The 23,832-nt window shown below is 35.3% G+C and overlaps 1 protein-coding gene across 11 annotated transcripts in view; it reads right to left on the bottom strand.

Annotated features, from left to right (window-relative positions):
* RBMS3 (RNA binding motif single stranded interacting protein 3) overlaps window positions 1-23,832 on the bottom strand; it is a 758,821-nt gene that overhangs the window by 519,257 nt on the left and 215,732 nt on the right. For all 11 annotated transcript variants that reach the window (XM_032259567.1, XM_032259558.1, XM_032259610.1 and 8 more), the window contains one exon: window positions 18,150-18,208. In XM_032259567.1, coding sequence (XP_032115458.1) covers window positions 18,150-18,208 — 59 coding nt within the window. The remainder of the gene's footprint in view (window positions 1-18,149; window positions 18,209-23,832) is intronic.

The following is a 23,832-nucleotide window of genomic DNA, read 5'->3' as shown; positions in this document are numbered from 1 at the left end:
AATATGTTCCCTTCCTTGAAGAAGTCACAGTGTAGAGGAGACAGACATGTCAACGGATAATTGTACATATCAAGCAAAATCATTTTTGGAAGCACATAGTACATCATATTTTGACCTAGTTATTAGTAAAGCATACATAGAATTGTGTCTTTATTATTATTATTATTTTTTGCCATTAACACCATACTATAGCTAGGTCTCCATGCTGCCTCAGAGTCTTAACAATTATTCCTTTAAATAATTGTAAAATACTTCATTGTTTTAGCCAGAGTTTAGCCATTTCTATTTTTGTACATTTAGGTTCTTTCCAAATTTTCAGAGATACAAAGCAAAAGTTACAGTCAGGCTTTTCTATGCCTAAAATATTATTTCTTAAGAAAAAAATTAAATAACCTAGTTTATTTACCTAAAGAATATGGAAAGTTTATCGACTCTTGAAATTAGGTCATAAAAGAACCTCAATTTTTTTTTTAATACAGCTGAGAGAAAAGAGGTATCCCAATGTTAAACTTCAAGGAACCAGAAAAAAAAAAACAGAAAAAGAACAAATTAAGCCCCAAGTTACGAGAATAAAGAAAAAAATAAAGATCAGAGCAGAAATAAGTGAAATAGAAACTAGAAAAACAATAGAAAAGGTCAACAAAACCAAGAGTTTTTCTTTTTGAAAAATAAACAAAACTGACAAACCTTTAGCTAGACAAAGAAAAAAAGAAGACTCAAAGAACACCAGAAATGAAAGAAGAGACATTGCAGCTGATACCAAAGAAATACAAAGGATCATAAGAGACTACTATGAACAATTATATACCAACAAATTGGATAACCTAGAAGAAAGGGATAAATTCTTAGATACATAAAACTAAAACATAAAAACCAACACTAAACCATGAAGAAACGGAAAATCTGAACAGACCAATAACAAGGAGATTGAAATAGTAATAACATTTCTCCCATGAAAGAAAACTGATAACTTCACTGTTACCAAACATTTAAAGAAGAACCAATATCAATACTTTTCAAAAAACATTCCCCCAAAAAATGCAACAGAGGGAACACTTTTAAATATATTTATAGGGCCAGCATTTTCCTGCCATAAAAGCCAGACAGGAACACTGCAAGAAAAGAAAATTACATGTCAATATCCTTGATGAACAGAGATGTAAATAACCGCAACAAAATAGTAGCAAGCCATATTTAACAGCACATTAAAAAAAGCATTCATCATTTTCAAGTGGAATTTATTCCAGTGATGCAAAGGTGGTTTAACATACACAACTCTGTAAATGTGATAAATCACCTTAACAGAATGAAGGACAAAAACCATATGATAATCTCAATAGGTGCAGAAAAAGTATTTGACAAAATCCAATCCCCTTTCATGATAGAAAAATCTTAGCAAATTAGGTATAAAAGGAATGTATCTCAATACCTTAAAGGCCACATATGATGGGCCATAGCTAATATCTTATTCAATGAAGGAAAGTAGAGAACTTTCTTTTTCTAAGATTGTGAACAAGACAAGGATGCCCACTCTTACCACTTCTATTGAACATATTACTGGAAGTCCTAGAAAGAACAATTAAGCAAGGAAAAGAAATAACGGGCATTCAAATTGCAAAGGAAGAATTTAATTATCCTTGTTGCAAGTAACATGATTTTACCTATAGTGTGCCCAAAAAAATTCCACTAAAAAACTGTTGGAACTAATAAACAAAGTCAGCCAAATTGCTAGATAAAAAGTCAACATACAATTTAGTAGTGTTTCTGTACACTTAACAATGAAAGCCAAAAATGAAACTTTAAAAATCATTTACCATATCTACAAAACCATAAAATACTTAAAATTAAATTTAACCAAGGAGATGGAAAACCTGTACATTAAAAACTATCCAAAATTGATAAATAAATTGAAGAATACCCAAAAATTGGAAATGTCTCATGTTCATTGATTAAACAAATAATATTAAAATGTCCATACTACCCAAAGCAATTTACAGATTAAATGTAATTGATATAAAAATTCCAATAACATTTTTCACAGAAATAGAAAAAAAAATTAATTCATATGGAACCACAGTATTCCTCAAACAGCCAAAGCTATCTTGAGTAAAGAAAAAAATAAATTAATAAATAAAAAAAGAGTGAAGGCATCACAACATGACTTCAAAATACACTACAAAGCTATAATAATAAAGATAGTATGGTACTGGCATAAAAATGGACACATAGATCAGTGGAACAGAATAGAGATCCCAGAAACAAATCCATATGATTACAGTTAATTGATTTTTGACAAAGGTGTTGAGAACACAGGATAGCAAAAGGACAGTCTATTCAATAAATATTGTTGGGACCACTAGATGTTCACAAGCAATAGAGTACAATTAGACCTTTATCTCACTCTATATATACAAAAATCAACTCAAAACAGATTAAACATGTAAATATAAGGCGTGAAACTATAAAACTACTAGAAGAAAACATAGCCAAAAAGCTCCATGATATCAGTCTGGTCACTTATTTATTGGATATTACACTAAAAGCACAGGAAACAAAAGTGAAAATAGATAAATGGAACTACATCAAACTAAAAAACACAGCCAATAAAACAATCAACAGAGTGAAGACAAAACATACGTCTGAAATGGGAGGAAATATTTGCAAATCATACATCTAATAAGGAGTTAACATATACCAACTTAGTATCCTAATTTTTAAAATAGGCTAAAGACCTGAATCAATATTTCTCAAAAGAAGACATACAAAGAGTCAACAGGTATATGAAAACTTGCTCACTCTGACTAGTCATCAGAGAAACACAAATTAAAACCACAATGAGCTATCAACTCACACCTGTTAGAATGCCTATTAGGAAAAAGAGGCAAGATAAATGTTGACGAGGATGTGAAGAAAACGGAATCTTTGCACACTCTTGGTGGGAATGTAAATTAATATGGCCATTATAGAAAACAGTATACAGGTTTCTAAAAAAAATTAAAACTAGAACTACCATATCATCCACCAATCCCACTACTGGGTACACGTTTGAAGGGAATAAAATCAGTATATCAAAGAGATATCTACACTTGCTTGTTCATAGTAGTAATTATTCATAATATCCAAGATGTGGAATCTACATTCAGATCCTTTCTTTAAAAAAATTTAATTTGCCAATTAAAAATCTATAAATAAATAATCAGAGAGAAAAAAAGGCAAGAAGCATGCTCAGTCTTAAATTATTTTTATGGTTGCCTTCTTGCAGACAAATCATCACAAATTTTCGCTTTATTTGGGTTCATGTTTTCTGGCACCCTAAAACTCATAAGGGCCTGTGCACTTTAAATGAGCTGCTGCTCCCTGGACCAAGACAGAGCCAAGTCTTCATGACGCACAAATTACCCAAGAGGTCATTTTTTTCCCCTGCTAATTGGAACAGCTCAGACATGTGTGTGACCTGGGCAAAACATCAGTCCCAGATCCCGGCTAGTGAGAGGGAAGCATTTCCTCTCTAAACTTTAGAGACCAAGTTTGTATTTCTGGAGTAGACCTGAAGGTCATAGCCTCTCTGTGTTTCCACATGTGTGCCATTAGCTAATGAGGGCTGGGAATTCTGAACACAATCATCTACAAACTGTTTAGAGAACAAAGTCCAAACGAGACCACACAGAGCTTCAGGTAATGCTTTAACTCGAGTTAAATTCAGATGAGAAAGCCTTTACATTTTTTCCCCATAGCTTCTCCAAAAAATTCAAAAATTCTGGTAATGTCAAAGCTAACTGTGGTTTCCATGGAGGAACAAGGATGCCATGCCACCTAGGATGTTATTTTTGCCACCACAGAGGTACTTCATACCTACCTATTGCAAACGATCTTCAGTTTCAAAGAAACAGGAAAAAATACATCTGCCGTCTACCTGAGATTTATCTGATTTTGGTTACAAATATGAAATGACTGCCTTGCTGTTATGCTGCATCCTATAAAAATCCTATCAGCAAAATTAACACAGACAATGGTGCTGGAGAAGTACGATAATCCTCCTCATCGTTCCCAAAGCAGGATCTAGTTATATTAAGATGGGTGCCTGGAAGTAGAATGTCAGGCCTGAGAAAGATAACTCAGGAACTAGGCAAAAAAGAAATGCAGTTAGAATCTAAACACTGTAAAAATTCAGACTCAAACTTGGACAGGGGAATCTACAGTGAGTACGAGGAAATAAACCATGTGCTTGAATATAGCCGCTGAAAAAAAACTGGGCACAGATGCTTAACATTTCCATAAAGGACAGAAGGGAATGAAAGATGAGGTAAATTTCAGTAAGAATCAGAGACTGGAGGGCAACATGAGACAATAGGAAACTGTATGGATGGGGAAGAACTTTTTGAGAAAAACCAGATTTCAAAAGAAATAATTGGCCCTAGAAGGCATTTGGATGTTTTGCTGTAAGAACTGGTGCCTGGGTGAATTCAAAACATAAAAGTCTTGGATTAAACTTTATGATACCTTTAGAATTCAAATAGAAAATGATTGTTTATCTCTGGGTTCATCCATCAAGAAGATAATGACCCCCAAGCATGCTCCACAACTACATGCAAGCTATTTGAAGAAAAGAAAAGAGGCTGGGTAAGTAATTGGAATAGAGTGGCCTCTTCAGAGGTCTTAACCTTATCCCACTGAGCAAATATGGGAGGCAAGCCAAACAGAACTTAAGTAACGTGAAAGAGAGCATTTGTTGTGAAACTACCACATAGGCCCTTTAAAGAAGCACATGGCTCGTTCTGAGTCCTGAGAATAACAGAAAGTATCAGCTGCACCTTGTCTTTCTACCACAATAATTCTGAGGCCATTTTCCCACTTAAAATTTATTTAACTGCTGCTCACTTTAAAGTTAACCTGGATAGAAAGCTAGACATTTGCCAACATTAAGTGCAAAATTGAAGTTAGCAGAAAACCGTTCTCAAAATATAAAAAAGGAAAATGACTCTAAATGGAACAAAATGATCAAAATATTTTCAAAATGAATGTGTGCTTTCAGAGTGCAATCTCCATAATTTTTATATCTATATTAAGAGACAGAACTAGAACCTCTGATCAATACTGTTTATAGTGGGATGGAAGTGGGTGAATAAGAGCTACTACATGTTTCTATCAAACTGTCTGCCTTTATATGAACTCAAAACACTGTGCTTGTGTCTGACTGTTGTTAAAAACATCCAGGATCATTTACTTCTAGTCTTACTTACGGGGATTATTTTATAGGAGAAAGAGAGAAATAGTGGAGAGACCTATGTTTTGGGAGTTAGACAGACTTAGGTTTAAATGACTATTTGATGTTTGACACATTTCATAGCATCTCCTGGTTTGTTTCCTCATGAGTAAAACGGGAATAATAATAATTCTGTTAGTTACTTGATGTCCATTCAACAATAGCATAGGCTATTGAAAGTTGAAGAGGTACACATGCTTTCAATGGCCAACCAGGTATACAAATGAGGGAAGTGGTCTAGTTTTAAGAAAATAAAGGATAGTCTAGGCTCCACTAAAAGGCATTCTCATTTAAATGCTTTTAACTGTATTGTAGCCAAACAAAATTCCTTCACTAGACAAATTTGTCCTTCTGATGAATTACAGGAACATTCTAAGAGACTTCCAGACTCAGTATGCTCGTGGGGACTAAGCTGCAGAGTATATTAGTATAGCTATATCTCTGACACCATAACTACTGCTAACCATTTTTCTGAGGACTCCACAGCTCATCATTTAGACATTTTTTTGCTCACTGTTAAGTAGGGCTTCTCTCCGGGGCAAACAAACCAAAGACACCATTCATGATCCCTCCCCTTAAGATGTACTTTGCCCTCTTTTTTTGAGTATTTTTATGTTTGTTTTGAGTTTGGGTATTGGTCCTTTGGTCTGTTTTATTTAATCCACTGAATGATTGGTTGGTTGATAGGCTGATGGGAAATAGCCTGAAGAGTTTACAGCTTCTATACATAAGTAAACTCAGACAGGAAACAAAAGACAGAAATGTTGGTAAATGGTAATGAGAATAGGGCTGACCCTTGATGCAACAAATGCTTGCGGTTAACAGAGGCACCATAAGTCTCCCTCCTAAAACGAATAGATTAACCTCTGGTTTGCAACAGTGTTGGATCTTTTCACGAACTTATGTGCCATACTGTCTTTCTATTGTCTACAGAAGGTCACTTCTCAACTGGAACCATCTTATCTGGAAAGATATATTTTATATGAATATTTAAAAATTTCTGCAACAGTAAACAGAGGCAAAGGGTTGGCTCTAGTAACTTCTGAAGGACACAGAGAGTGGAAATATAGGCTGAACTAGACACTGTAACCAATGTACTCAGTTGTATTAATAGCCCATATTAATAAGATACAATATGCGGCAAATACAAAGTGGACATGTTAAACATTTACGGAGATTTCAAACATATACATATATTATCAATGGTTGTACAAGCTTTTATTAGATAATTGTGTATGCAGTTTTAATGCATTATTACTTAGATTATTTCTCACAACAGCAGACAACCGCAAAGAACCTGACAACCTAAGGCAGAACAACTTCCCCAGGACTTTTTGGTTTATGTAATATAGCAGATGCTTAATTACGATGAACTATGGGGATTTCATTTCAAGATTCCTTTTTACATTTTATTTAACTAAAACTAACCTTTAGGTAAATCTTTATATAACAATTTTTAAACTCCCTTTGAATAAAAATACCTCAATAAATGTTTTGTCACTACACACACACACACACACACACACACACACACACACACACAGATGTACTGACCTACACATGTAATTATATACAGTCATGCATCACTTAACAATGGGAATACATTCTGAGAAATGTATCCTTATGTGATTTCATCATTGTATAAGCATCACAGAGTGTACTTACAGAAATGTAGATAGTATAGCCTGCTATACACCTAGGCTACATGGTATGGCATGTTACTCCTAGGCTACAAGCCTGTACTACATGTTGCAATACTGATTGTAGGCAATGGCAACACAATGAGAAGTATTTGTATATCTAAACACAGAAAAGGTACAGTACAGTAAAAAATATCGTATAATAATCCTATGGGACGACTGTCATATATGAGTCTTGTCAATGACCAAAACATCATTATGTTACACATGACTACATATATATAATATATTAACATTATATATAATAAAATTATATATATTCATATTTTACTTGGAGTTATTCTTAATTGGTTCAAACTAATGGCCAGAAATTGAGGTAGATTGAGACAATTTCTACATTTTATATGAGAATCTTTGACTTGTTAAGTTTTCCTCTTGTCAAATCATTCTCAATTTTATCATCTGCATCCCTATAAAAAGATATAGTACTATCAATAATATTTTTATAACTTACATGTGAAATTGGGAATTTTCTGACCTTGAAACCCTTGTCATTCAAAAAATATATGGAAAAACAGAGAAAATTTTAAGCCACAGTGTCTTAATACCATTTTTTTAATGAACCTACAAATTCTACCTTATATAATTTTTCTTTTTGAGAAAAAAATTCTTCTTATTCCCTAAAAGCTACAGTTTTTGGTTTATCTATTGTAGCAAGCATCCCAAAGACAGGAATTCCAAGGTGCTTTATATTTCCCATGGAATTTCACCACATGATTTCATTCAGTATATCTCAAAATGGTTATTTTTCCCATCAGCCTTAAGCCCAAGGTCCAGTGTGTTTTTTGACACCTGCTTCCCTAAAATCATGCTTCAGTTCCTGCTCTCTGCATTGTGGACCAGCCCTGAGAATGTGAACGGCCATGATATCTATAACTTATGCTTCCTGTTGTTTATCGAAAGAAATTGTGTCTTTAAAAGTGGCACAGAAAAAGTGTTCCAAATTTGCTTCATAAATACGGATTTCTTCTAATTCATGGCTGATGTCAGCTGAATGACCAACAGGTCTATCTGCATGCCTAGCAGAGAAAATGAACTACCTTTTTCTTAAAAGAAGTAGATATTAAATGAAAACCTTGTAATTTTCTCTTATTCTACAACTCAGGGAGAAAATCATATCTGTTTCTAAAATCATCATATTAGAGTACTTATATTGCCAATATTTTATAGATAAACAGGCATTTGGGCTCAGTTATAGTCCTTTGAAGAAACGTAACAAATGGTGTGTTCATCTTTCAAACTCAATTTAGGTTTTTGAAGGGGTTTTGTTTGTTTTTCAGCTATGTACATAAGTTTTTCTTTTTCTTTTCCCCAGAGTTCTCCTTTCTTTACAAAAGGGAGGAAAAAGAATAGTTATTTAGTATCAAAATGATTAACCAATAAATTAATAAGAACAATGGCGAGCATCAAAGCAAATGACGATTCACCATGCCTTTAAAATCAGATGCCTTTTCCATAGTTTAAAAAACTAAGAGTCAAGAATCTTTAGGCTTTTCCTTCCTTTTTACTTTTAAACTTGTAAAACAATATTACAGATTGAACAACACAACAAAGGAGTGAAGAAGCCTTTTTCCCCCCAGAACTATACAACTCAACTAGAATGAATTCCATCGCCTGTCACTGTGACAAAAATGTGCTTTATCTAAAACATATAAGGTTTATAGGCCCTAAAAAATCCCAAGGGCTATCATATAGCCAACACTAAAAGGTATGAAAGAGACATCCTTTAAGTACTTATACTTTTTGCTTTAAACAAAGCTAATCTCAGTAAACACTTGTCAATTCATAAAACACACATTGTCTTACACTTAAAATTTACTCAGGGTGGCATTAAATTATATAAGATGCATAGAAGCTCTAAACAAGATGGTTCCTAGAAGAAATCCAAGTCTAAGGCCACAGAAACATTTACCTGATGTACGTGCCAGGCGTATAACAAACAGGTTTCCATGTAGTTCTGAAAATACCTTTGCATTATAGGTGCAGATAACCTCACTTGACAGTTGAAAAACAGATGTTCAGAGATGCTATGTGACTTGCCCAAGAAAACATAGATTATAACTTAAAGAATTTATGGGTGTAGAATTGGAAAATTTTTGAAAAACTGTGTATTTTTTTATCTGAAAGTTTATTTATGGCCGGGTACAGTGGCTCACACCGGTAATGCTAGCACTTTGGGAGGTGAGGTGGGCGGATCATGAGGTCAGGAGTTCGAGAGCAGCCTGGCCAACATAGTGAAACCCCACCTCTATTAAAAATGCGAAAATTTCCAGGTTTGGTGGTGCACACCTGTAATCCCAGCTACTCAGGATGCTGAGGCAGGAGAATCGCTCAAACCCAGGAGATGGAGGTTGCAGTGAGCCAAGATCGCACCACTGCACTCCAGCCCAGGAAACAGAGTGAGATTCCATCATACACATAAAAAAGAAAGGTTATTTATTTACATAGTATTACAAGTTTATATAAATTTTAATGAACTGAATGGACACATATATTTCATATTTGTACATTATACATTATATTTTCTATATCATTTTAAATATTCACTAGTATATATAATTTGCCATATATTAATAAAATCATTAATGAACAAAAATACCTTTAAACCAGCAAAACGCGTAACTCCATATTAACAAAATAAATACCCTGAGTTAAGAATGAATACTTTCAAAGAATAATTCTGGGAAACATGTGCATCTGTATGTCTTTGGTACGCTTGGTGTTTGCATAGGCCAGGTATGAACACACACCTGGCCAAGCTTGTGCTTTTCATTGATGTAACATCAAAGGGTCTCAGAGACAAAGGTAAAGCACTGAGATCTAAGTGACTACTCAGAACTGTCCTACATCCTCAATACTCTGGCAATAAGTCCCATCTGGGTCCCAGGGAGTTTGTGATCTAGAGGAAGGAAACAAGCTAATCATAAAAGGATGGGGTATTGCTCCGAGATGGTACCCAAAGGCGGTAGCTTTGTAAAGGTATTTAGGTAGGATGAGTAGATTCTTGGAGGATGTTTTGAGAAGGTGACTTTTGGAAGCAATAATAGACATAGACTAGACTCAGAATACGAAGAGAGGGCATTTTATGCTTACTGACGTGAGTCAAATTCTAAAAATAGGAAAGTGAAAGACAGGGGCAAGGAAACAAATAGAATACCTGGATGACAGAGTTTCTGTTTAGTTAGACAATACAGATTAGTAAAAGTAACATTCAGTTTATAGGTGAAAGTAATATAACTTTATCATTTTATTTTGAAGCCATTTTATATTCCTCAACAATTATTTTAAAAATGTTTTCCCAATAAAAGTGTTTCATTTCTGCATGTGCAAAAGCATGAGGGAGGTACTTACAGTACTAAATGCTGTTGAATACAAATTGATGTTTAAAACAGCAATGCTGCATGTTATATGTCATGTTTTCGGATAATATTACTTTTGTCTAATATGCATATTAAGTGACTATAAGCAAATGCTGAGTACATACATGGCCATAAAACACTGCTGAAAAACATGTAGCTGTATGACTTCCAAAGCATAAATACCGATTTGGTTTTACATTTATGTTGAAGACTTCTTAAAGTTAACACAAAATAACAACAACATATTTAATATTTAGTATCCTGATATTGGAAATACTAAGTTTTTTAGATAATTTTTGGAAGAAGTGTTGCCTTTGGTTTAGTTGGATTGTAGATAACAAATAAAGACCATTTACCATGAAAGTGGATATTCTTTCCAAACTCTGCCATAAGACAAAAAAAATTAGTATATTCTTAAAAGAGGCCAAGATAAAAATTATATGTAAATGGTACCTACAGGGAAATTCTGAGCAATTCTGAGTAAACTTGATGCACTAATGAAGGTTCCAAAGTTCCTACATAAGCTAACCTTTTCTAAAATGAAAACAAAAGCCAATATCAAGATCAAATAAAGCAAATATTTAAGTTTATATACTGATGATCTATGACTAGTGGTAAACTTAAGACCAGAATAGATTAGAGTAAAATTCACACACATACACACACACACAAAAAAAAGGTCAGGGAAACATCACACACTTCATATTCCAAAGAGAAATATAATTTAAAATATAACTGTTTTTGTGGGTTTTTTTTTTTTTTTTTGGATGTGGGGAAGCTAATCCCATTATGTGAAAATGAATAAATGTGTTTTTCAAGCCATTTTGCTTCTCATGAGCTTCTTGCTCAATAGACTATGAGCCCACCTGGTGGAGGTGCTTATTCTTCTCAAAATGTAATCCCTCACACTCATAAATTTCAAAAAACATTTATTTTAGTTTATGCTGCTTTCAGAACATAAAGGTACTAGAACAGAGGCTTTCCATAGTATTGGTTTCTTCCTTTACTTGCTTGATTTCCATGTAGACCAGCCCAGGGAATGTTTATTATCTGCCAGAGTTAAATAGCTCCGCTTACAAATTTTACCACGAGTGCATGTCAGTGTCACTTGTTAAAACTGATCTGCAGGCAAGGGATACTTCATATCCTGTAATGACTCTACCTAAACATATACCAAAATCTAATATTCCACCTTCTCTCCAGGTTCAGGGGGTTCAACACAGAATTCTATACTTCCAGGTGGGCACAGTGGCTCATGTCTGTAATCCCAGCACTTTGGGAGGCCGAGGTGGGCAGATCACCTGAGATTAGTTCAACCAGCCTGGCCCACATGGCAAAACCCCATCTCTAATAAAAATACAAAATAATAATAATAATAATAATCAGGCTTGGCGGCGTGCACCTGTAGTCCCAGATACTCGGGAGGCTGAGGCAGGAGAATCTTTGGTGGAGGTGGAGGTTGCAGTGAGCCAAGATCGTGCCATTGCACTCCAGCCTGGGGGACAGAGGGAGACTCTGTCTCAAAAAAAAAAAAAAATCTGTACTTCCCTCACATGTATAAATATTACCTGTCAGTGCATAAAGGAGAAAGCAAAATAAAACTGATGAATTCCTAAGTCATCCAAGCATATGGCCTAATATTTATTCACCTAGAAATACTTTTAAAATGTATAACATGATTATGAGTCTAGAACTGCTAAATGAATTCAGTCCAGTAGCAAAGTCACACTCTTCTCTGAGACAATCTAGATGAGCTCTAAACCCCCTGTATAAAATAAGTGTCATATGCAGAATTATTTCTCTTATAGAAGAAATAACAATTTCCGATTTGATTTAATAAAGAATGAACGATATCCTTCATGGATGATTTCAGGACTTCTGGGTACTTGCCTCCAACTTTGATTTTAAGGGCTCAATGCAATGTCAAAGGTAACGTAAGCTCCATAAATATAATTTAACCAGCCTGTGACAACAAAGGCAAAAGAGTATTTCAAACCCTCAGGAGTGAGCTAGCATGTTTGGCACACTCTGTCTACTCTCATATCCTATAGTTAATAGGCATGGAAACGTTCTATGGAATATCCATTACTCATTGCCTCTACTCTAAACATATAGCCTGTTAGGGATATGACGGCAGTGAGGCTGGCAGGTGCAGGGAGAAAAGGGAAGCCAACCTTCAAAAGCAGGAAGGCAGGGACAAGTAAATTCATTTAAGATTTACACCTTGTTTTCAACAGCTTCTTTCATTTAATTTTTCCTGACTTTTTAAATTAGCAAATACATTGATCCAGGAGGAAAACTCATGGGGAAAACAAAAACCAAACAAGCAAAAACACATTGCAAATCTCCGTGACTTGTACAATAGCCCTTGCTTAGTCCTTGTGTTTAAATATCTGAATGAACTGTGGTCTGTTTTTCATTACTCCCCATCTGGAGCTGTTGTTCTCTTTGTTCTGCAATTTCTGGTCATTTTGGCTTGAGGGTGACTGTTTTGTTGTATGTTGTCATATTACATGGAATGAAAGCTGATGTAGCCATCACTCAAGAAAGAATAATCTTGAAAAGGAGAGGTTATGTTGAAAGAGTTCCTGATAATCCCTTCCGAAATAAAGATGTGAGTATGCTCACCTAGGCCTGACTACTGTCCCTAACTTACAGGGTGTGGGTAGGATTCAGGAGAGAATAAAAGCTTTTCTTTTAAATGCTAAAAATAGGATTTGATTCTGCTGGTTTAATACCTCAGGTTAATTTCGGGACCTTTTCTTTTTATTTCTAAAGAGACAAGTTCATGGACTTTCTCATACCTTGGTAAAGACTGCCTTGCACACAATATGCTGTAGGTGCAACAGCTAATGCAGAATTGAATTCCTATCACATCTTTAAACATAAAAATAAACAAATCCTTGCATTCATAATGTTTAGATTTAATTGTATACCCTGTGCCTGGAGAAAAAGTTGGAAATGATTCAAAATCAAGTGTCACAGAGAAGACCAAATCCAATTTGTGTTCTCTAATGATGACGGTCTTGATACTCTTCATGCTCTTGTTTGAAAACGCCACCTCACACATCCTGTAATATCTTTTCTAAATAAAGCAATGGTCAAGAAGTACTCAAGCCTATTATACAAAAAGCAAAGCATGCCATTCTCTCCTAATTCTTTGCTATTTTCATCTGGCATTATTTTATAAAAATCCAAGAAACATATAGTCATGAGTTACTCAGATTCCATAGAAAGAATGACCAACATATAAACATAATTAAAACCAGCTTAATTTTTCCAAGAGCTGTATTTTTTTTCTTGCCCCAAAATACAACAGAACAGATTTGGAGAAACGTTAAGATAATAATAATATATCACCCATAATCCCACTACCTTAAATATTTTTGTATTGCTTGATATTGCCAGTATTTTATACAAAAGTAAAAGGAGATATCATCAAACATTTTGCATGTATTAACTTTGTGAATCATCACAACACCCTATGAGTGAGGTTCTGTTATTATCTTACAGATGGGGAACCTAAGGCACAGTGCAGTTGACTAACCTACCACAGGTCACACAGCTACTAAGTGAAGAGGCAGTGTTCAAACCAGGCAGCCTGGCTCTCCCGCAGTCATGGCCATGCTGATTCTGACTCTCAAATATTTACATAGCTCCATATTCAGTGTGCACATTATTTTATATCCTTTTATATTGATTTAACTTCATATAATAAACATCTTTCTAGGGCTTGGCATAGTCTAGTTTTTATGACTACCATTTTAACAGCTACATAACAGTTGTATATGCTCCATAACCTAGACTTTGGATGCTTCCTATATTTTTTCCCAGTAAGGAAAATGAGAGTGCTCAGAGTTGTACATAGACACATAATTTTTAAAAATGTGTTTAAATAAAATATTTTAATAAATATTCTCAACAGGCTAACGAGTTTCAACGGTATGCCCTTTATTGCTGTTTCCATACTGACTTTAAAGGAGCTGTACCAGTTTAGCATGGTACCAATGAAGAATGGATGAACCAGTTTCAGAGTGAACAGCATTGGATGGCCAACATGTTCTAATGTTTGCTACTTGAGTGGTTATGAACGGTCACTGCAAATTGCTTTGATTTGCACGTTTCCCATCATTACCTAATTTACCCTGAGGACACGACTCCCCTTGCAGCCCTCTCAAATTTGAGGTTTTTGTGGTTTTTTTTCCTCCCACATCCCTCTTCCCACTGGACCTGTAAGTGGTAAGCCCCTTTCCTCCTTTCTCAGTATGGTTTCTCCCCTACCTAAAATCTCCAATTTAGAATCTCACATCATCAAATTTTCTTACCAACCAGTCGTCATTTTGATCATGGTCTACAGATCCCTAGTATCATTTCCCATCCCGTTATTTCTCCACAGATACCTTTTGGATTAGTCACTTTTTCTTATACTACTCCTGCTTCATTTCTTGGCAATTCCAATAAATGTTTAGATGATTGTTTCAATACTCATTCTTATCAGCTCTGTGAACTCTTCCATGATCTCATATCTTTCTCCCAACCTCCGCAACTTGTTCCCATGGTCATCGTGAACAGTTACACACGATTTTCCATAATTGCTGTCTTTCTAATCATATCTTCTCATAACTATGTCAAGATCTATCTTTTGAAAGGAGATACTCTAATATATATGAGTGTATCATTAAAATAATACTTTTCTAAAACAGGAAAGTGATAGTAGTATATTTTTTATCATGATTGCTGCCCTACAGGGCACCTCTCCCATGATATGCTTGATGAAGGTTGTGATTCATTCAACACTGCTAAGCATACTCCACATGCTGAGGATAAGCAAGGCAACGGGAGGTTTTCATAAGAGGCTTTTATAAGCATATAATGGTCACATGATCACTTTGCCTTCTTCATATTACCCTCAGGGCAAACGGTCTAACAGCTGTTCAATTTCTTACAGATGCCTTTCTATAAGTGATTTTCCTAGGTTGTTCCACAGCCCCTTCTTTCCTCCCTCCCTCTCTTCTTTCCTTTTTTTCTTCCTTCTCTTACTCCTTTTCTTCTTCCATACTCATTAGTGAGATCATTATTCATATCACTAGAGAATAAAGTACTTTGAAGCAGCATATCTAATATTTTCATAATTTAAAATATATCTATTTTTAAGATTATAATATATGACATTCATAAAAAGTTGATGTAAAAACAAAGAGAGATGCAAATTCTAACATTTCCTTCTAGTATCTCCAGTAAACACTCTTGTATCACCCTTCACACATCCCACTTTAGAGGTAAGTCTTCTGTAGTACACAGGTCCTATTTCCATTGATTTTAGGAATCTCTCCACAAACAGAAAATTAAATAAGCTGTTGCAAAAAAGTGTGGATAGGGACATTAGGAGTTGAGGTCAGGATACCCACAGTATACTTTGTCCAGATAAGCACCCACACTCCCACTATATAATTTGCTTATGGAGACCCTGACCACCCATTTTCAGTTACATCCCTCATTCTTCAAACCTTCACAATTATAGAAGAGTTCAGTTTTTGCATGTTGGCAATTTACACTTCTGTGGTCTTCAGCATTGTACTGTGACAACAGATACCTGCATGACTGAGCACAACTTTGCATAGGGAAGGATCTTTTCATATTGACCACTCCAGTTATCGGTCATGTAATAGAATCTATTGAGGTTTCAAGGTGTTGCTTATCTGTGCAAGCTTCCCGTTGCCTTGCTTATCCTCAGCATGCAGTATTTGTGTTTCTGATTGGTGTTTGATCACTATTATTAACTGCCTGACCCAAGACTTTGTAAATGGGTTGGGCAGATCTAGTAGCAACAGAATTAGCATTCTAATGCTTCTAACATCCCACATGCTCCCCGCAGGCCAAGAGTGACAGAACATCCCTCGGTCACGGCCCAACTTTCTTCACATATGTTCTCCAAGGTCTCAGCTGCCCACCCTACTGCACTCTGCTCCATTTCCTCTTCCACACATTATTCTTTGGCAATCTTATCTTCTCCTTTGACTTCAGTCAGCATCTGTAGCCCTGGGCTTTATTACAGTTTCCTCTTTGACATCTTCCACATGGTTGCCATGCCAGAGACTCCAACTCACTGTGTCTAATAGCTTCTCCCCAAAACCTGCTACTGCTGCTTCTGGACTTTTTGCCTCAGCAAGTGGCACAGGCGTCTTTCCCAATCAGAAGACTCAACATGTAGGCTTTGTTTCATACATTCCTCTTTTTCACCTTTACAGACAATAGCCAACTTCTACCTTTAAAAACTTTCATGGAGAACCCCTTTCTATTATGCTAATAATAATAGTTAATTTTTTTTCTAACTTCCCTCTGGTACTATTGCTTTAAAACCCACATTTTTTTTGCTTCCACTCTCTCACTTTACAATTCAATTTCATGCACCTTTGCTGAAATACTTTACTAAACACCTATAGAATCATACTTCGCTTGAAAACTATTAAGAGATCTATGTTGCTTACAGAATTAAAATTTAAAATATCCAGGATATCATTTAAAAGCCTACAAAATGTTAACTCCTTTCTTCTTTCTGTCCTCATTGGTACAATTTTTTTATTACAGCTACGTGGGTCTACTCAATTACATTCTGAAATTATTTCTCCTAAACATCCACCTGTCCCAAGCTCACCCATTCTACCTAGCTTTATAAACTTCATTCCCCAAAAAGAAATCTCTGTATTCTCCTCTAGCAGTAGTTTGTAGGTAATTCGGTTTTTGATACCTCTGTTACACCCTCACCTGTATTAGGGTGATAGAGTAATCCTAATAAGGATATTAGAATTAGTTTCTTGGTTCTATTGGTATCTCTTCAACCAGGACTTGAAACTATGAGGTGGAAGAAAACACAACATATTATTCTTCGTCTTGTAATATGTAGTTCGTTTCCCCGTTTACAGACGTCCTGGAATGTTTTATTTTTTTAACCGTTGAATTGACTCTGGCTACCATTACACAAGTAGGTGAGGGGATACATATATAGGAGTTTCTGAGTACCCTTTCGTAAAACTTGTGCACATTATATTTGTATAGAAAATAGGGTCAGTGTTTACAATGAACTTGGCTCTACTATGCTTCTTGATTTCAGTGTTACAACAAAGACTGGATTAAAGGAGCAACAAACAACACATGTTACAAGAAGCATTCTTGTAATTTTCCAGTCAGAACTGAGTCATGCAAGAGTGACCATACAGATTTCACAATTAATTTAATGCAACTTTTAAAAGAATATAGAAATCCCAGGCATGAAGAAACACGAGCCACAGATATAGTCAAATGACTTCAGAAGTATTTCCAGGAAAACAAAAAGCCTGTCTTAATAAAATGCCAAGTCTGAAATCCCGTGAGATGCTTATAGCTGAAGCTTAATACAATAGGCCCATCAGTAAATTTATTCCTAGTCAACCAATGTTGCTAAAGCTTTAAAGAACAGAGAAATTAAAATGTGTTTTGCATGGGGAAGTTTTCCCCAGAGTTCCACATTTTTATATAGGAAATCAATTTGCATCACTGATGATCATTCAAATCGGATACCCCATAGTTGTTAGGAGGTAATGCAGTTTTATGCTGAAGCAATTTCATACTTGTTCTGATTTGTGATTTTCATTTTGTTTGTTAACAAAAAAAATTAACGAGCAATGTTACTAGAAATACAACTTATCAAACATTGGCATCATTAAAGAGGGTTGCCATATACCATGCATTATGATCATTGTGCAGCTGGTACCTGGACTTCTACAAAGGAAGAGCCATTAATCAGATAGCAGAGGCAAGATTTCAGGGTACAGATGCCCTTACACATACCTTTGCACTGATTTGTGTTTTTGTCAAGAATTGCCTTTGTAGATACAATTTTTCCATACCTGAAAGAGAGATGGAAAAAAACCCATGTTATTGTAATCCAGTGAAGACACTTAAAACACCCTAATGAATATCGGGGCACAAACAATTGAGCATGGATAAACCAAGGAAACAAGCTCTGAATTCCCATTTCACACCGGAGTGATTTCCTTTCACCAGTTCTTTGTAACTTAGGAATGTTCTTCTTTATGTAAGCAAAGCGTTGAGCTCCAAAAATAAACTTTTCAGCCTGTCACAGGCAGCCAAAAGAGGATCACATGTGATTGTGATCATAGTAACATGCACCCTGAGGATTCATGGAAGAAAGCATGGACCTAAGTGCTAGACTGAACAGGGTCTGCATCCAGCCTTGACTCTCACCCTATGTTGTAACTGTACACAGTTTAACCCAACTTCACGAAGACACAATTTCTTCATCTGTAAAAATGAGAAGCTAAATATATCAAATCTCCTGTTTCAATCAACCTTCATGTCTTTGGGAGTCCACTAAATTAGGCTTCAGGAGCAAGGTAATATAGTAGTTAAAATAATATACTGGGGCACCAAACTACCGTGGCTCAGATTCCAATTTAGCCAAATGGATATATACCTGGTTGGCTAAGTAAGTAGTATGTTCTCTTTGCATCATTTGATCATCTATAATGTTATTATAATGTTATAAATATATTTATTTAATTGTAGTGGATTATTTGTATTTGTAGTGATATAAATATTTTTTGTAATATATTATATTACAAATTATTTATATTATAATTATAATATAAATAATTTTCATAAGTATATAAGATTAGGTTAATTTTGTCTTCTTTACAGGGTCCTTGTGAAAGTAAAATGGGTTTACCTAATATGCTAAGGACAGTGGCTGCAACAGAGTAAGTGTTCATTCAATGTTAGCTTTTCTTTCAATGATCCTCTCCCTGCTATCAGCTATATAAAAGTATCTCCAGCTCTTGGCATTCTCTAAGAATGATTCGAAGTAGAAGGGGGTAAACACTCTGTCCTGAGAGTTTCAAACATTAGTAGACTGTCAAAATCATCCACCGAGAAAATTGAAAGGCGTAGTTATTTGCTAAAAGATAATATACATTTATGATTTACATTGCTAGTTTTAAATGTTAGGGATTTCATTATGTTCTCACTCTACCTAGTTGTATAGATACTCACCCGTTCAAAGCTATTTTGTTTGTTTCATATTATCAAAATGCCTGTTACCTCATGCCTATTGCCACACAAGATTATTCTCTTTAAAAACTCCCAATACCCCCTTTCTCATCTCCCCCAAAATACTCTTTTTGGAGCTCTATTTTATCCCAAGAGTTTCTCTGTTGGGAAAATAATCAGTAAAATAATATCATATCTGAACCGTCTCTTTACTAGACAATCATTCATGGTACCTACAATCAAACCCATTAACTAGCTGTAATGTTTACTAGGTTTGAGTTATTAAGGTAAATAAATATTTGCAAAATTATATGTATCTTAAAGTAGAAAATAAGAGACAAGAAAAGAAAATGCCACTACATCTTTTTTTTTCCATACCAAGCACCATTAATACAATATGTGAGAAGTAAAAATCAGAAAAAGAAAAAAAATTAGAACACGTGTAACTATCTTACACCAGGCACATAAACGCTTAAGACAAAAATCCTTCTTAATTGGTTTCTAAAGGTGTTCCTGAAACTTTTATATAAGAACCTTCTAAATTGAAATTTAGCTCTGTCTTAAATATGAAATTAAACATTGCTGTGTTCTATAGTGAATTACAACTCACAACTGGACTATCAACAATAGTCAAGGACATGCATATTGTCCTACTACATCGATATTACAAGAATGTCCTCTACTTCATTAAATATGTATATGTAGTCATTTTTACAGCAATAAAAAAGGTCAAATGTTTTCTTATGGAAAGCATTTGTGAGTATTTTGACAAGTAACTTTTTTATAAACAAAGAAAATGAATTTTACTTCTCAGAAATTATTACCCATTACTATAAATGGAAAATCACACACACCATCCAGAAAAGCAAACTGAGTTATTTCTTGACTTCCTCATTTTTAAACACTCTCTAGGCAAAACTTTCCAATAGCACAGAATCACAAAACAATGAAACACAACTCAGAGTACTTGACGCAATCTCTGCTATGACTGGAGTAATAGGAATTTCATTCCATGGCTCTGTTACAAGATTCTGCATTAACAATTAATTTGCAAAGCTAGAATATGCTTTAAACAACAAGAGAAGGTACTTAATGGGCCACTGGTTACAGTTCACGTCTAAACTCTCAGGATGACAAACAGATACTTTCTGCATGACTGTTCTGTATTCTCCATGATCTGCAAAGTCAACAACTGATGTAGGTAAATAAGGTTTAGATTTTTTTTAAAAAGATCAAACCACCATAAACACAAGACCCACAAATGTAATATACCTGTGAAATGATGTTTTTATCAAAGTATACTAACAGATCATAATGAAAACTATTCTACAGATTAAAAGTACACGATTTTATACACTCTGAAGGAAAATACAGATTTCTGAAGTAAAAAGTATTCCTTCATGTATATAACCTCTTACTCTTTCCCTTCTTAGAGTTTAGATTAAGACCTTAAGGCTTCATAAAGTTTTCCTTTAACTATGTCACCAACCAGTGGAAACAAAAATCTAATATTAGAGAAAATTATGAGACCAAATTCCTGAATAATGCCTGGAAATAGACACCTGAGCACTGGTCCCATGTGCCTGCTGGCTCTGGAAGCTTCAGACAAATCCAATTCACTTCTCTACCCTTTCATTTCCCACAGCTAGAGGAGATAAAATACTATCCACAGTCTACTTCCCTGGGGGTTTGAACTTCTCAGGGGAAACAAATAAATGAAATAAACATATTTTATGCTGTAATTCTTTCCATGTGGACCTTCCCTAGCTAAGGTAAAAAGCCCCCAATACAGCAATGTAAGGATGCTTTTTGGCATATAAATATGCAGCCCCATATCTACATATTCACCAACTATCCTGAGGGCTCATATATTCTACAAATATAGCCAGGACCCTAATAACATTTTCTTTATATTCTAAGAGTATGCTTTAAAAGAATCACTCTTCTACAGTAACTATTTGCTTATTGTAATTGAATTTTATAAATTTATATATTGTCTATCAACTCTTTAAAATACGTTTACCTTAGCTTGTCAATACAATTTTCATATTTAATTTTTTAAAAGAAATAGCCAGTTATTTTCTGGCATTTATTCTCAGTCTTAAACAGCATCTGAGTCAAACTATATTTGCTGATACACTTGATTATTCCACATACAAGCCTAATTTAAACTAATGGCATCTTTTATTTTCAAAGTTCAATAGAAAATAGAGCTATTATGGGTCTACTCTTCACGAATTATGAAGACATCAAATTGGTGGGATCTTTCAATAAAGAATTTATTTTTAAACCCTTTTGCTGAATCACCCACTGTGTATATTAATTCAGAAAATACAGGGAGAGACTGAAAATAGTCTCCGCAGTCAATTAACTCTCAGCTAACTCATTTTTCACATGCCTTCTATATTGATACCAGACTAGAAAAAGGTATCACATTTGTTTAATGGATGAAACATTATCCTTTTAGCAAATGTGGTTGTTTGCCTTCTTCTAGATGGCTCATTCATTCTTTGGCATTTGGGGATGGTAATGGAGCATATCTGTAGCTTTAGGGACCCAGCTGGAATGTGGTAGAGCTATCTTTCTATCTGATGGAATACATCAGCCAGGTTTCACCTACAAGTTTACAACCCATTTGTACTCTGAAGCATTAACAAGTTCAATCTACAAATGAGTCGTCACAGCCATGCATAATTGTTATGGACTGAATTTTGTCTCTTCAAAATTAATATGTTAAAACTGTAATCCCCACTACCTCAGAATGTGACTGTATTTGGAGATAGAGCCTTTTAAAGAGGTAATTAAGGTAAAATGAGGTTATGCCATAGGACCTAATCCAATATGATTATTGTCCTTATAGGCAGAGACAGGCACAAAATCACCATGTGAAGTCATAGAGAGAAGACAGCCATTTATAAGAAAAAGAGAGAGGCCTCAGAAGAAGCAACAGTACCAATACCTTGATCTCGTACTTCCCACTTCAAAACTGTGAGAAAATGCATGTTCACAAAGCCACCCAGTCTGTGGTACTTCATATGGCTGCCCTAACAAACTAACACAATAATCTTTTCTCCAAGGCCTCCTAAGCTTTGCAAAAGGGAACAGAGGTAAGAGGATTCATCAGGCAAGACTCCTTTTTAGAATGCTTTGCTCAGTGATTTTGTACTTGTCCCCTCCAAGCCTTTACCTAAGACCTGCAAACTCTTTCTCATCTAGCATCTGTGTATGACAACAGAAACCTAGAAGTATCAGAGCGTTGCAAAGAGCAGACAACAAAAAATCCAGAACCTGGACCTTGGTCTTGTCATCTGGGCAGTGTTTCTTTCCCCCAAGAGATAGCCAAACTCTGTAATCATGTCCACATCAAGTAAATTTTACATGTCTATTGTGCAAACTAAAATGTCTTTTATTAACATACTACTTGGGGTTAGTACCTTACAAAGAACACAGAATAAGACTATCCAGCTGGGAGATTTGAAGAAAAGTTAATAGAAGAGGAAGTGTTTGAAGAAGGGGCAATATGTTGTCAATGAGGAATGATTTTTATGTGTTTTAGAGATTAGAAAAACAATTGTTTTTAAAAAACATGCATCTTTTTTCAGGTCAGTGTATTACTACTTAGCAAATTACTATTTCCATGCTACAAATAGCTTCACCAGGAACCTAGGGCTATAAGAAGCATTTCGAGTTTGTACTCAAAAGGAAGTGGTTCTCAGTATCTAATGAGCAGCAGAGCCTCTTGTGGGGCTTATTAACACAGGTTGCTAGACTCTACCCACAGAAATCTGACTCAGTATATACAAGGTGGACCTGGAGGGTTTGCATTTCTAACAAAATCCCAGGTGAGGTTGATACTGCTGATGGTGCTTTGAGAACCACTGCTCCAAAAGACTAACATGCAACAGCAAAGAATGTGGTTTGTTATTTGCAATACTCCAGAGACTAAGGTGACTTTCTATATATATGGGGAACTTCTTTAAAGCTTCAAACAATTTTTTGTTCATATAATGCTTTATATTGAAAATGGTAGACTGGGTGTGGTGGCTCATGCCTATAATCCCAGCATTTTGGGAGGCCAAGGTGGGCGGATCACGGGGTCACGAGTTCGAGACCAGCCTGACCAACATGGTGAAACTCCATCTCTACTAAAAATACAAAATTAGCCAGGTGTGGTGGTGCATGCCTATAATTCCAGCTACTCAGGAGGCTGAGGCAGGAGAATCACTTGAACCTGGGAGGTAGAGGTTGCAGTGAGCAGAGATCATGCCAATGCACTCCAGCCTGGGCAACAGAGAGAGATGAAAGAAAGAAAGAAGAGAGAAAGAGAGAGAGAAGGAAGGAAGGGAGGGAGGGAGGGAGGAAGGGAGGAAGGAAGGAAAGAAGGGAAGAAGGGAGGGAGGGAGAGAGGGAAAGAAAAACAAAAGGAAGGAAGGAAAGGAGGAAGGAAGGAAGGAAAAGAAACAGA

The sequence above is a fragment of the Sapajus apella genome, unplaced genomic scaffold (assembly GCF_009761245.1).
Source record: "Sapajus apella isolate SASKATOON/1434 unplaced genomic scaffold, GSC_monkey_1.0 scaffold4, whole genome shotgun sequence".
NCBI classification, from domain to species: Eukaryota; Metazoa; Chordata; class Mammalia; order Primates; family Cebidae; genus Sapajus; species Sapajus apella.
This window is presented reverse-complemented; position numbering and strand designations above follow the sequence as displayed.